The following is a 15,742-nucleotide window of genomic DNA, read 5'->3' on the forward strand; positions in this document are numbered from 1 at the left end:
AAAGACTTGGGGCATGATGGCAGCTGATGTTACACCCAAAGAACCTTTAGAAGGCCAGGACTCTGATTTAATCAATCAGCAGAGAAGCAATCACATGGCAGAAAGGGATTACCTGATAAGTCAGTCAAAAGGCAATCAGATTGCAAAAATGGATTACACTTGGGGAGAATACAGGCCTTTTAAACCAACAGGGCTGTGCCCAGTGCAAACAACTCCAATGTAATTGTCAGATGATGAGAAGAGATTAGAAAGTGGTAAATAGAAGAAAATTAGATAGGTTAACTGCCTGGGAGAGAGGGTTTGCTTGTATTTCTTCAGCAGGAGAAGGAATCAGATGGGTGCCAACAAGTCATATTCGCCTTGTCCATCAGAGAGAGACAGAAAAAGAGAAAGACCTCAAAATAAAGGAGAAGATCTAAGAAACATCTGACACTGAAAGAGCATGGATAATAAGAAGACTGTTAAAGAACTTTAAAACCAGCAGGAATCATTGGACTTCCTCACACAAGATGAGACTAATGGACAATGGACTTATGGACATTTATAAATTTTCAATTTATGATTATGTTATATACTTCTAGCATGTGTTATGTTACTATGTTACTATATGCTTATGTAATTTATGTAATTATCTGTAATACTTCCCATATTGATGGATTTATGTTTCAAGGTCATTTATGTAATTATCTGTAATACTTCCCATATTGATGGATTTATGTTTCAAGGTCATGACTGTCCTATGTTCTAAATCAAAAGAAAGGGGGAGATGTTAGGATTACTAAGTGAGAACTGAGGTTGTCTGGACAGTGACAAGGTGAGAATTCAGGTTTTCTGGACAATTACAAGGTGAGAACTCAGGTTGACTTGATAGAGGGGGCAAGCTCATTGGCTGGGGTGGTTCTTCCCAGAAGCCCTTGCATTATCCCACGCCCATTCTCTGGGAGAATAAAAGAGAGGACTCTCAGAGAAAGAAGAAGACTCTCTGCATTACATCAGGCCTGACGGGGCTCTCTGCAGGAAGGGAAGTCACTTCTAAGGACAAGAGTTAACAGCAACTGCCTGGAGACAACGGTTCATTACAGGAAGAAGAATCTGTCGGAGAGATTTGAGTAGAAGACACAGCAGATCTCTTCCCAGAGAGCGATCCAGCAGCTTCTGGAGACGACAGCTCGTTACATTTGGCGTCCACACGTGGGGCAAGGACTTTTACTTATCCTGACAAGAGGAGCTAGACCAGACCTTCGCACTTTGGTTCAGTAATATCACTAGTAGGTCTGCTTCCAAAGATTTTTAGTGAAGAAAGAAAGAAAATATATATGTTCTAAAATATTTATAGTAGCAAAGTACTTGAAATTGTCAATTGAGGAATGGCTGAATACCTTGTGTTCATATATGCGATTTTAATTGTGATGGTGAGGTTTCCATTTCACCAATTCTGTTTTTAAAGGAGTTTTCTTTTTCCATTCCACCAAATCTATTTTTTAAGGAGTGCTTTTCTTCAAACAATTTTCCAAAGCTTTAATTTCCTCCCCTCATTTTTCTTCTCTCTTTTGATTCTTTTTGACTTCCAAGAGAACCTTTTGAGTTGGAGACCAATGCCTCCATTTTCTTTTTTCTCCTTTTCCACAGTTCAAATTCCATCTTCATTCAAACAAAACTTCTCTCTCCAAAGTTACTGATGATTTCTTAATTGCTTAATCGAATGAACTTTTCTCAATCTTCATGCTCCCTTCAGCTTCTAAGACTGTGGATCACCTTTTCTTCCCTGATACTCTTTTCTGTCTATGTTTTTGGGGACACTCCTTCTAAGGATCCTTTGCTGGAACTTCATTTAGATTGTGTGCATTAACTATGGATGTCCCACAGGGCTCTGCTCTGGGTTCTTTTCTCTTTTTTCCTCTATATTGTTTTTATGTGGCGATATCATTAGCTCTGTAGATTCAATCATCATCTCTCCACTGCTGATCCTTAAATGAACTTACCAGAATTAATCTTTCTACTTACTTCTAGTCTTTCCTCTCTTAACAGCCAACTGGACATCTTGAAAGCTATGCTCTATAGACCCTAAAACTTAAAATGTACAAAAGTGAACTCATTGTTCCTACCTCCAAACCTCCTCATCTTTCTAACTTTCCTATTACTGTTGAGAGTAGGTATGAGACAGTACTTAAAGCCAGATACTCTTGACTACAAAGCTATTCTTTATTTCCTGAATGATTTCATCTCTCATCACAGAGGAAATATTATAAGTGACTTGAGAAAACCCTCCACAAAGTAATATTATCTGGTGTTTTGTAAGAGGTTAGTTTTCTGCATTGCTATGAAGTATTGAGTGGCTCATCTATGAAGATGTATCAGAGAGTGATTCAGATTGCCTGAATCAGCTTTTTTGGAAAAGAACAATGTGGGATCAAGAAAACCTGACTGGGAAACACCTGTTTCCAGATGTTAAATTCCCTATTGCTCAAGAATGAGTCCTAATCTGTTGGAGTGAAAGCCTTGTTGATTTTGGCTAATTCCCATGATTTTACAATATTGATTCATGCTTAATGCTTGCATGTTACAGAAGCTGATGCTTTGAAAGCTAGTACTTATAAAATGCTAGAAGTAGAGATAGCTTGTCAAGAGTATCTTAACTTGAATGAAAATTGTGACAAAGATTATTACATTACATGTTTCTCTGAAGAGCTGTCCTGGGCCAATAAGCTAAGGAGCAAACTAAACATTTAGTCTCTCCATCACCTTATAAGGTATGAGAGGCTTCATCATATATTACATAGAATTCTAAAGATTATTTAAAAATTTTAGTCATATCAATGCAAATCAGCCTTAATAGCTCTGATTGTGTAACAAAAATAACACTATATTGATCACTGCAATACTGATGGCTTCCAAAGAACTGATGAAGAAATATGTTACTCATTCTCTTGACAGAGAGAATTTGAGGTGCAGAATGAAAAATACATTTTAAGATGAAGCCAATGTGGAGATTTGTTTTGCTTAACTGTAAATCTGATATATTTATATAAGTGCTTTAGTCTGGGGGGTTGGTAAGGATGATGAAGGAGAAAAGGAAATATCTGACCAAACTATGGTATGAAAATATCATGGAATATCGCTATGTATAAGAAGGATAAGAAGAAAAATTCAGAGAAGCATGGAAAAATTTAAATGAATTGATATAAAATGAAATAAATGGATCCAAGAAAAACACACACACACACACACACACACACAGACATGTATAGTGATTAGTTTAAACAGGAAGAAAAATAACCCAAAAAGTGAATGTTGCAAAGAACAAGTATGACTCAAAAGAAGAGAGATATGAAGACATTCCCCAATGTATCCCTGCCCTATTTCAAAGAGTGGGAGATTCACAGTATTGCATATATTTTCAGACCTTTTCAAAGTATTGATAAGTTATATGTTTTTCTTTTTGCTTCCCCATTGTTTTTGTCTTAAACATATTATGCTATGGGATGATTCTCTGGAAATTAGGGATATATTGGGAGAGACTGCAGTGATGCAAAAACCCCCAAACAAACAAAAAAAGGAAAACAATAAAAGCTTATTTAAAAAAAAGTATGTAGGCAATCTGAAGGACAAGGAAAAGACACTGTGGGAAGAAAAATTACTTAGCTGCTACAATAATCCAGTTGAGAATTGTCAGTGTTTTTAATAGCAAAAAGTAGAAAGAAGTTAAGACCCAAGGGATACTGCAAAAGCATTATCAAACATAAAAATCACAGTACAGAAACCACAATTTAAAAAATAATGAATAACAATAGCTAGCAAACTTGCAAAATGCTTTAAAATTACAAAATCCCTTTTAGAGATATTATTTCATTTTATCTTTCCAAAGACTTTGAGTGATAGGTGTTATTGTTATCCTCATTTTATAGATGAGGAACTGAGAATGACAGAAATTGAATGACTCACCCACAATCATGCATCTAGTAAGTAGAAGTGAATTTAGATCTTCCTGACCCCATGTTCAATGCTTTATTATTGACTGGGTCATCTAACTTCATACTTAAAACCTCTCTGCTTTCACTGAGAATATTAGTCATTTTAACAAGAACAAAAAAGTGTTTTGTACTATTATTAAATAAAATAAAAATAACAAACTTATCTTTTACTTAAATTTTTACCCCTTGTTTTATGTAACTTTTATGGTGTGCATAATATATTAGTACAGTAGTACCTATCTGTAATTTTGTAAGCTCAGGATTGCCTAGATATGCCCATTTCACCAAAGGGCCTTTGGAGAATATCCAGATTGCTTAGCACTGAGGCCTCTGTGTCCCTTATCACATGGGCAGGTATAGCCTCCATTGATTGGCTCCCTGTATCTTTAAAATGGACAGAATAAGAAGGTTACCCTCTTTTGGCTATTTTTCTGCTTCACTTTCTGGCTTATGACTATATGTGTATGCTGCACATTCACTTACCATATGGGTGCCATGGACTAAACTGATGAGAGGGAAATAGCTTTCCCCGCACTCTCTCTTTTACTCCAATTCTTAGAATGAGATATTTCTGTTCTGTTTTGTTTATTCCTCTCAATCCCCCTGGCTCCCCCTGGAGCCACGAGATATAGTAGTGAGATGGTACAGCCCGTCTGGCATGGAAGATCTGAGAAGCCAGTCCGACACTTGAATTCTAGGGGAGTTTTGGTGTTGGAGCTAGTACTGTGCTTTATAGTAATTGAATAGGCTGTGCACCTAATTTCCTTCTTTTCTCCAAAGACTAAGTAATACAAAAGGCCCTACTCCCCATTGGAGGGGAATTATGCTTTCCATGGAGAGTAATATATTTGGTATTATGCTTTTTGAAGTAATTATTTCAGTATAAAAGCTAATCTTTTATCTAATGGAACTGGGGAGTACTTGAGGAAATAGAATTGATGGGGCGTACAACCACCTACAAGAAACTAAATACTCCTAAATTCACTGAAGGGGACCAAAGAACCTTGGAGAAAGGACTGAAATATAACTGGCCAACAGGCCATATTACATAATTTACATGTGAATATATATTATGGAGGGTGTTCCCTTCCCCCAATTTTTATTGATAAGGCTGTGAAATCCCCTGAATTAGACGACACAGGAAGCTCCTTTTCAGTTCTGAATCTATGAAACCTCCAAAGGGAGCTGAGACATCCTTCCCTTTTTTCACTGCATACATTATACAACATTTTCACATTTCATTAAAGGATCACAGAATTAGAGCTCAAAAGCTCTTTTGAGACCATCTGGTCCATCCTCCTTGTGTTACAGAAGAAGAAAGTAACTCATTAAAAGGTTTTGCTACTTGCCCAAAGATACACAAGTTGAAGATCCGTGACTAACTTTTCTTTCAACCTGTCCTCTAATTTTGTTAAATAAAGCTTATATCTTCTGCAACTGTAGACCTCCTGAAAGTAGGAGATCCTAGAGTAATGGAGAGAACAACTGGACTTAGAGTTCATAGAAAAACTCGGGTTCAAATACTGCCTCAGAATAATTGTTGCTTAATTTTTTTTTTAAAGTTGTGTTCAACTTTTTGTAACCCCATTTGGAATTTTCTTGGTGAAAATGCTGGTGCAGTATATTGGATTTAACATATACTTTAACATATTTAATATGTATTGGACTTCCTGCCATCTAGGGGAAGGGGTGAGGGGAAAGAGGGGAAAAGTTGGAACAACTGGACCCTATTTGCAAGGGTCAGTGTTGAAAATTATTTATACATATGTTTTACAAGTAAAAAGCTATAATAATTTAAAAAATGAAAATACTGATGCAGTTTGCCATTGCCTTTTCTGGTTCATTTTACAGATGAGGAAACTGAGGCAAGTAGAGTGAAATGACTATCTAAAGCCACCAAGATGATTCTTCCCAACTCCATTCCCAACTATCTGCTATTCTATTCACTTACTTAGTTTCTCTGGGCCTAAAATAAAGGTGCAGGACTTAGCAGTGCTGAGACTGAACAGTTATCATTTTCAGAGTTCTGGGCACTTAGTAAAGACCTTATAAATATTGGCTGAATTAAAAGGGACCAACATACAGATTGTCTCTGGACCTTTTCCTAGCTTGGTAGGTCCTGCTACAGTTTTGTGCTCTGCAGACAGTTTTTTGAGTTCAAGTTTATTTCCACATCTTGGTCAAATCAAATCAAATCAAATCAAATCAAGTATTTATTGAGCACTTACTACATCCAAGGCATTGTGCTAAATGATGGGATTATAACAAGCAAAAAAAAAAAAATTCCTGTCCTCAAGGAACTTATAATGGGAAAATTATAATGGGAAAAAGCACATTATTAGATGATAATTCCAATCAGATCAGGACTAAAGGATAAAGGGATAAATGAAACTAAAGAATTGAGCAGTGGGAAGGAGAGGGGAGGAAGGAATGCAGTAAGGAGAGAGAGAAGGATGGGATGTAGTAGAGAAAATTTGGAGTCAAGAGTAGAGCTCAGAAAGAAAAGGAGACATAGCTGGTCTGGGAAAACTTTCTTTAAAATGGAAGTTATGGGGAGAGCCATGGATACATGGGAAAGCATCTGAATAATACTATAAAGGAGAAATTATTTTATGTGATATAATAATTCATTAAAATTACTCATTAAAAATAAGTTCAACTTTTTATTTATATTATCTTTTTTTTTGCTTTCAAAGTAAAGGTTCTCAGTAGGAAAAACCAAGCTCTGTATCTATTTTGTAACCTTGCCTATATTAAAGTCTTTGATTATGATGATGGATAAAGCTCTGAAAGTCCTTTGTAGCCTCATAATTCTATGATATGCCAAACAAGCAGCAGCTCAATCATGTGAAATGCCTACTCTCTTGATTTAGGAGAAAGTTGACTGATTCTTGAGATAACAATTTATTTGTTTGGAGTAAGATTGCTGCTAGGTTTTACCCAGAGTTTGGATGATAATTCTGATTTGACAATCTCAGGACTAAAATACATTAAACAGAACTGCAAATAGTGGATTTTTCTAGTGACAGAGGTTGTGTTAAATCTTCTGGTAAAAGTAAAAGAATACCCTGAGGGCCCCCCTCTCTTTCTCTCTTATATCTTATCTTATCTTATCTATCTATCTACCAAAGTCCTATTTGGATAAAGGGGGAAAAAAGGGATGGAGAAAGACTTGAAATATAAATACTATGAATGATACAGATACTCCAGGGATAAAGACACATAACTTGTTAGGCATTATTAGTCTTAGATTAACCTTGGCATTTCTACTCGTGTTTTGTAACTTGTTCCAAAGGAAGTTAGTCATTGACTATTCAGATCTAAGGCCTTTAGGCCATGCTGAAGCTACCCATAAGAGCACTGTGTGTTCTAAGTTAGCCTGACCCCAAGAAATACCAAGCAACTATGATGCTACCACAGCTTTTCCCGGTGCCAGTCATTCCTCTGCCATGCTGGGAATTTCTCCAAGCCTCCATGTAGGACATGTATCCTGTTCAGGTAATTAGGTAGCATTGATCCTTGAGATATACATGAATAAAATGAGCTGCCACAAATTAATTGGGAGATAGAATGATCATTGTCTATGATGAACTATGTGCAATATGTGCAAATGCAGAAGGCTTTCTTTTTTGCAAATTCAATAAAGGATATGCTTTAGATTACCATAGGAAGAAGCATAGTTCAAATTACTCTGTGTTGCTTATTCAGGTAACCAAATGATGTCTTTAGAACCAATGAGTTCTTAATTCTTTGAAACAAAGGCCTTTAACTCCAGATCTAATTTGGCTTTCTCTGGCCCAGTGGTTTTAGTGCACAAGAGAGTAGACCGAGGGGAAGTGAGTTAAAGTCATGCACATGTAAACTACCAAAGTTTCTGCAGGTTTGAAAACTTTTTTATGAGATTCTGGTACTCTCCAGGTAGTGCGTTAAATATATGTCAACAATCAAACAGTAGCTCCAAAACCATGCAGAATCTCTATTTTATAGGCCAAGCCTAAGGATCTCACTCTGCAGACTCTATCTGTCTCTCTATATAATAAAAATATGTATATAGACACAGTATACACACATGTGTACATATACACATACAAATATATACCACCAAAATATTTATTCATTACCCAAATGCTAACATTGTAACATACTTCCCTGTGAATAAAATGTTAAATCTAGATATTTTATGAGTATATTTTATTCTCTAAACTGTTATAGCAGTTGAATAAAAAATATATATAATATAGTGTATTTGGAATATATACTACTATACAGTATATTACACTATATTATATGTATTTTTTATTCAACTGCTATATATATGTGTATATATATATATATATATACACCTACAATATATAGAATATTATATTTGAAACAGATACTACAATATTGTAATCTTCATTCCAAATAGTTTCCACATTAGCTTTTTAAACTTACACAAATTATTAAATGAAACACCAATCAACAACCACTTATGAAATCCCTAATATGTGTCAAGATCTGGGGATGAAAAAAAAGAAAACACTGTTTGTCCTCAAGGAACTTCTATTCTATCAGAAGAGAAATCTAATAGGACTCTTAAGGGGAAGGTGAACGTAAAACATCTGCTGAAAGAACTGTGCCTTTCCCCAGTATGGGAGAGGCCTTCTAACTATAACATCCCTAGTGCACACTGAAAAATGTATTAGTTGAGTCTGAAGAAGGCCAGTAGCCTGAAGACAAGCTGAATCCAGATGAGATCAGAGAGCAATTATCAAAGGAAGAGTTCTTTCTTTAGAATTGTGTGTGAGCACTGCTTCTCTCTATTATGGAGAAGCTATAAGTATTTTATGAAGAATCTGGAAAAACTCTCCAAATTACACCAATACATGTAATTGTGTATATGGAGAGAGGAAATGGCAAACACATGCTGGAGAGTATGGATCAGAATGAAGAGATGAAAAAGAAGAAAATCTTACAGGCAATATAGAAATCTCATACTTGTATGTAGCACTTAGATATTCCCTCACCCACAGGCCCTCAGAAAGCTTTCCTAGTATTTTGTGTTTGAGAATCCTTTAAAAAAACATAGTTCATGAATTTCCAATGATATGTATATTTTGTATAAATCAATCAGAAATCATAATAAGTCCAAAGCAAAGGCTTTTAATATTCATTAGCATAAATTTAGATCTGGAAATAAGGCTAATTATTATACATTATTCTAAAAATGTTAAATGATTTCTAAAAAGAATAACTATTACTTATAAGCACTTTTTTCATGAGATGCATGTGAAGGAAATGAGGTTAATATTATTGTCTCCATTTCACAGATGAGGAAATTGAGACACAAAAGTAAAGTGACTTACAAAATGGAGTTGAGATTCAAATCTAGGCCTTCTGATACCAACTATTTGGTTCCCACTATTCTAATGATGCTTCTCTTAAATTAAACCCATATCACTAAAATAAATACAGTTCTAAGCAAAGTATTGCTAGGCAGACATAATTTCTCTTGCTGAGTCTTTGCAGGCTTTGTTTCAAAGACCCAGTTTATTTTAAAGACCCAGTTATGAAACTGGGACCCTGAAGGTTTATAATTGGAAAAGCTTAACTACAGTTGCTTTAACTATAGTGGAAAACAGTACTTGTTAAAAGGCTGTGGAGGGTAAAAGTGCAGAGTCAGAAGCTAATTACATCTTCTTGGCAAATCTTACCTGTTTTGCTGTTTCAGTGAGGACGGTGGCTTCGGCCTTGCCTGTTTGCTGCACCATCTTATAAAACAGGCTTTCTTTATTTTGGAGCAAAACATATGGCTCATCATATTCTTTCAATCTTCCTGCATCCAAAACCTGTTAATCAGCAAAAGCAAACACCTTAAAACACAATGCTTTGCAGCAACGTATTATAATGAACATAATATTTCGGAAGAGGTAAAGGAGGGAGACAGACAAGAGATATTCTATTTAGGTGGTCTAGTTGAAGAGACTGTTCAAAAGGTCTGATTGTACTCCATTCCTATTCAGTAAAGAAAGCTTTAATTAGAAGTTCTCAATTGTTACTAAAATCGAAATTTTTATAAAGTTTATCTGAAGTAATGGTTTTATTTCCAATCAATAAACACTTATTAATTAGCTATTTTGTGCTTCCCACTATGCTAAGTGCTAGGGATACAAAGAGGCATACAATAGCCCATTGCTACTTTTTTTAAGCACTAAGAAGAATGAAAAAGCATCTTGATTTTAGAAAAAAAAAAAAAAAAAACCTCTTAAGAATTTTATAACTGCTAGATTATATTATTAAACCAGACCTAAATGGTGGGTGATATGGTGACATATATATGATGATATATGTATATGTTATATATATAATATATATAAATGGTGGGTGATATGGTAAGTGATGTCTGTTTTAGCTTAAAATCCTATAGTAGGAAGCCTAAGCAACTCAAGGAATAGTTAGAAGTATCTAGTGTACCCCAATGAAATTTGGTATATAGGTATCACTGGGAATCTAATATACTCTGTAGTCAAAGATGCAAAATCTATTTGGGTAGAATGCATCATAGTATATGAATATAAATGAGATATATCATCCATGCCTTCAAGGAATTTATTTTCCAATTTAGATCAGGAATGGGGAAATCCTTTAGACAGGGAAGGATGGGAAGTCAGAATCAGAGTTGTACTTTATAGTGGAAAGCCAAGGGAATAGGCTGCTATCCAAACAGCTTTAACATTATCTTCTGAGCAAAAGAAATACCCAAAAAATTTATTTTCTATTTGAATAGGAATAAAGAATTAGAAATTAAGGGGATGTCCATCAACTGGGGACTGGCTGAACAAGTTGTTGCAGAAGATTTTGATAAAATCCTATTGTGGTATAAGAAATGCAAGCAGGATGCTCTCAGAAAAACCTGGGAAAACTAACATAAATTACTGGCAAAATGAAATGAGTAGAACCAGGAGAATATTGTATATAGTAACAGCAATATTAAATAATGATCACCTGTGAATGTCTTGGCTATTCTCAGCAAGGCAAGACACTGCTGAACGATTTATGATAAAAAAAATGCTATCCATTTCCAAAGAAAGAACTGATGGAGTCTGAATGCAAATCAAAGAATACCTTTTTTTACTTTATTTTTCTTGGGTTTTTTTGTCCCTTTTCTTGTCTGTTTTTTCCCATGGCATGACTAATAAAGAAATATGTTTTGCATGACTGCACATATATAACCTATATCTAAATGAGAGAATATAGAATTCAAAAAAAGTGTTTAAAATTGTTTTTACATGTAATTGGGGAGATATTAAATTAAATTTAAAAATAGGATTGAAAAAGCAATTAAGATATTTAGCTCCATATTCCAATTATTATGGTCCACTTTGTTGTTGTTGTTCAGTCATTTCAGTTGTGTCTAACTCTTAATGACACCATCTGGGGTTTTCTTGGCAAAGATACTAGAATGGTCTGCCACTTCCTTCTCTAACTCATTTTTCCAATGAGACAATTGAGGCAAACAAGGTTAAATGATTTGTCCAGGGTTACACAGCTAGTAATTAACTGAGACTGGACGTGAACTCAAGTCTTTCTGAGTCTGGTGTTTTATTCACTGTGCTACCTAACTGCTCTTTTATAGTCTACACTGAGGAACATCTAAGCTTTGATCACTCAAAAGCTGCTTATCTAATTTGAAGAATTATCTAAGTCTCTTTCTTGGTTTGCTTTTCAGCTATTTCATAGCTCATTAATGCCTCAACCAGAGGAAAAAGAGGGAGAAAAAAAGAACTTTGCAATTTTTTTATTTATTAGTGGCTTTGGTTAATGGTTTTTGAGGCTTGGCTTAGTAGTGGAGAAAACTGGAACAGTTGACCCTAATAAGGCCTTAAGAGTTTCCATGGATTTCAATGATCAAGTATCTTTTTCAACTATTACTACAAGAAACTGAGAATTAACTATGAAAAATCTCATACTAAGGAAAATATTCTTAATACTGAATAGCAATGTCCGATTTAGAATAAATTTAGACTCTCTGATAAAACATTTGACATTTTAAAGGACACATTTATAAAAAAAAAAAATATATATATATATATATATATATATACCAAGGTTATCTCAGTTAATTCTGTCCCACCTAATTTAACATGAAATATTTATTAGACCCCATAAAGGATGTTTTCCTATTAAGCTTTTGTTTACTACAATGAATCATTGTTTAGGGCAGCTCTCTCAAAAGAGTTCAAGAATAATTGAATCTGTCACATCCACATGATAATTAAGATGTCCTATAATTTGGCATTCCAATTTAGATGCCCTGAATGTATAATTTTCTGTAAGTATAGTATTAGAGAGTATAACCACTCCTACTGAAATTAAAGAAAATACACAATTTCTAAATATAGGCTCCACTCACATTAGGGACTGTGCAAATAAAATAAACCAAATCACTTGTTAAATGATAAAATATAAACATTACAAGAAATAATTGTGACTCCAAATTCATGGGAAAAGCTAAAAAAAAAAAGGGTTATGAAAAGTAAACTGCTCAACTTTGTTATTTTTAATGGAAAAAAGAGCCAATATTATTTATATCTTAAAGTAGTCCAATTCTTAATGAATGTATTAATTCTGTTTGTGTGCGTGTGTGAATGATCTGAAAGGGGAAAATTAGGGAAAATTTATTGGATCATAAATTTTTGGAAAGCAGTGACCTGAACATCTAGGCAACAAGACTTACACACTCAATGACAATGGGGCTTCATCAGCATGAAGAATTAGTGATGAGGCCCTTTAGTACAAAATCATTATTCTATTTGAAGAGTGTCTTTTATCTTGATTTGTACTTTTAAGGACAAAATTATGAAATTTTACTGAAAGCGCCTGACCTTAACATTTTTTAGTTTAATTATGACAACTGCCTGCTAAAAGATTTCTAGTTAGGACAAATGATAGCTCTAACTTGCCCATGGATCCAATAGGAATAGGGCTACCATAATACAATTCCAATAAACAATAGACTTACAAATAAACTGGCAAATGTGGTGGGCAGGGCATTTCAAAGGCAATTGTACTATAATTTTGCCTTTTATCAGATATAAAGTAGAGGCTATATATTTCAGACTTGTGGTATTCTATAAAGTATGAACATCTTTTTGGAAAGTAGGTATTTTCCTAATGTGGCTTTGCATGATTTAAAAAAAAATGTTTACAAACACCTGCAAATATTTTTCTTAATTCCACTTCTACCATGACTAAAGCTGTGGCTAGGGTTCAAATCACTTATGCTCCTGTAAAAAAAAAAATAATATTTCAATTTAATTATCAGGAAATCTCTTTATGAGAACAGGCAACCCTTAACCTGACAACAAAGATATGGACTAAATACAATGTAACTGCCGTTGACTGGAATTTTGTCTTTATATACTACCTCAGTCAAGGTTTTAGATGCTTTGAACAGGGGATATGTGTTCATTTACAAGATGGAATCACAGCTCACTGTGTTGGTAAAGCAAGATAGAACTGAGATTGGTCTGCACCATTTTTGTTATCTACCAGAAAGCTCTGAGAGTCACCTAGTCTTTCAGATTAAAAAATGAATCATTAAAAAAAAAATAGAATTTGAAGAATTGTGATTTCAGTACCATGAACTTCCCAACAATTTAGAACTGTATGCAATTTGGAAGGAGATGTCTAATGAAGCAATGAGCACTGTAAATGCATAAACACAACAAAAACAAATAAGACTACCATTTGGGGCCAAAATCTGCATTAAATGTGCAAAACAAATAAACATGAAGGCTCTTACATTCTAAGATTCTGCATCTTAAGAAAGATATTAAAAATTGCTTCTCTGCAGTGGGTTAGGGAAATTATGCTATAGTTGTCAATAATAAAGGACTATTGCCAACCCAGAAAGTAGTCACATATGTAAATATTGTGAACCACCGTTATAGACTTGAGTCTTCTGAGAAAGCTCATTAAAAAATAATCAGCTCCAAAGTAAAGCAGCATCATTTCAAAATTAAATGGCCCACAAAAAAAGCAATAAAATACAAAAAAAAAAAATCTTCATTGGGACGAATTAGAAGGATCAAGAAATGAGTAAATTCAGATACCATTTAGTTCAATACCTTCTTTTTGCAGCCTGAGTGACTCAGCAAAAGAAGCAAAAATATGGTGGAATCCCCATCTTTAAGCTTCAAATTTAGGGCAACTTTTACTATCCTTGCAGCCAATAGTATTATGACAGTCGCTGAGATATGATGGGAGGAAACATTTATTCAAGGATAATGCAAACAGACAATACAATTTTGCATATGATTGTTGTCAACAAGACTATTACCTAAAGAAAAACAAAACTGAATCTTTATTTATATAGCTTTTTATAGAGCAGGAATTGCTCTCCTCACAAAAACTCTGTGAAGCTGGTATTACAAATACTATTATCTCCATTTTACAAATATGAAAATTGAGACCCACCTTGATAAGACATGCTATTCTTACATTTATTGCTTTTTCTGTTATGACATACTGTGTCTCAAAACAGTCAGGCAGTCAATTTACGTGGTTGTGAGTTCTGATTTTTTGCATTTCACATATGATTTATGTGACTTAAAACAAGTTACCTAACTTTAGTATTTTAGCTTCAATCAGTCAATAAATATTTATGAAGTATCTACTATGTGCCTGAAATAAAAAAGAGGCAAAAGACAATCTCTTCCCTCAAGGAAGAGACAACAAGCAAATAGACAAGCAATATTTAAGATAAATTGGAAATAATTAACAGAGGAAAGGCATTAGAATTAGAAAGAATTGGGAAAGGTTTCCAGTAGAAGATGAAATTTTGGTTGGGACTTCAAGGAAAACTGAGAGGTCAGTAGCATTCTGGGCATAGGGGACAGCCAGAGAAATATTCAAAGATATAAGATGTGGAATGTCTAATTCAAGGAACATCAAAGAATTACCAGATAGAAAAAATACGTGACAGGGAATACAGGGTAAGAAGTCTGAAGAGGTAGGAGGAGGTTAAGTTATAGATGACACGATCATCTGAAAACTAAGCAACAATTTCAAACTTTGTTTGGAACAATCAAAATATTCCATGTGAAGGTGTTTTGATTCAAAATACTTAAGTCTTTCTAAGAGTTTCTTTGAGTCAGTGTTAGTAAAGAGACAGTTTTTTATTTAACAACTTCCCTAATGTGTTCCTGATTTTGCTTACAATTAATTTTCTATTCAACTTCTCCATCCCTCTACTGCCACCCGCCTTGGGCTTTACAGAATTGTTTTTAATGTTAACCACTGTTTTTGTTTCTTGCCCAGAGAACCTGAGAATCATATCTCTCCAGACATTTTTTTCATGATGCAAAAGGACAAAAACGTGCCCTTGCATGTGGTAGAAAGCTCAACACAAAACCAGTAACAAAACATCTAGATAATCTCAATAAAGGGATTACGAAATTATAAATGTGGAAACAGTATTGAAATATAGCTTTAAATAATTGACCCTTAGTTGTTGCTGTTTTTTTTTTTTCAGGTATAAATTACATGTTTTATTTTTTCAAAGAAAGCACTTCTGAAAAAGGGCTCTTGTTTATGAAAAGATGAGCATTGTGGGTGGGGTAGGGGGTGGATCTAAGATTATGAAACCACATAGCTGATAGTAAGGAAAAACAGAAAAATAAACTCAACCTAGTGATCCCAAAAGGATCCCCTTTTGGTCCTGAACATTTTTTCTGTCTTAACTCTTACAATGGTCTTCAGTTGATGACAACTAAAAAATTCTCATGATT

General features: G+C 34.3%; 1 protein-coding gene across 1 annotated transcript in view; it reads right to left on the reverse strand.

Moving 5' to 3' along the window:
* ABCC4 (ATP binding cassette subfamily C member 4 (PEL blood group)) overlaps positions 1-15,742 on the reverse strand; it is a 270,694-nt gene that overhangs the window by 8,669 nt on the left and 246,283 nt on the right. Inside the window, 1 exon segment of the mRNA XM_074299360.1 lies at positions 9,665-9,799. Coding sequence (XP_074155461.1) covers positions 9,665-9,799 — 135 coding nt within the window.

This window comes from Sminthopsis crassicaudata, chromosome 3 (assembly GCF_048593235.1).
Source record: "Sminthopsis crassicaudata isolate SCR6 chromosome 3, ASM4859323v1, whole genome shotgun sequence".
Classification (NCBI taxonomy): Eukaryota; Metazoa; Chordata; class Mammalia; order Dasyuromorphia; family Dasyuridae; genus Sminthopsis; species Sminthopsis crassicaudata.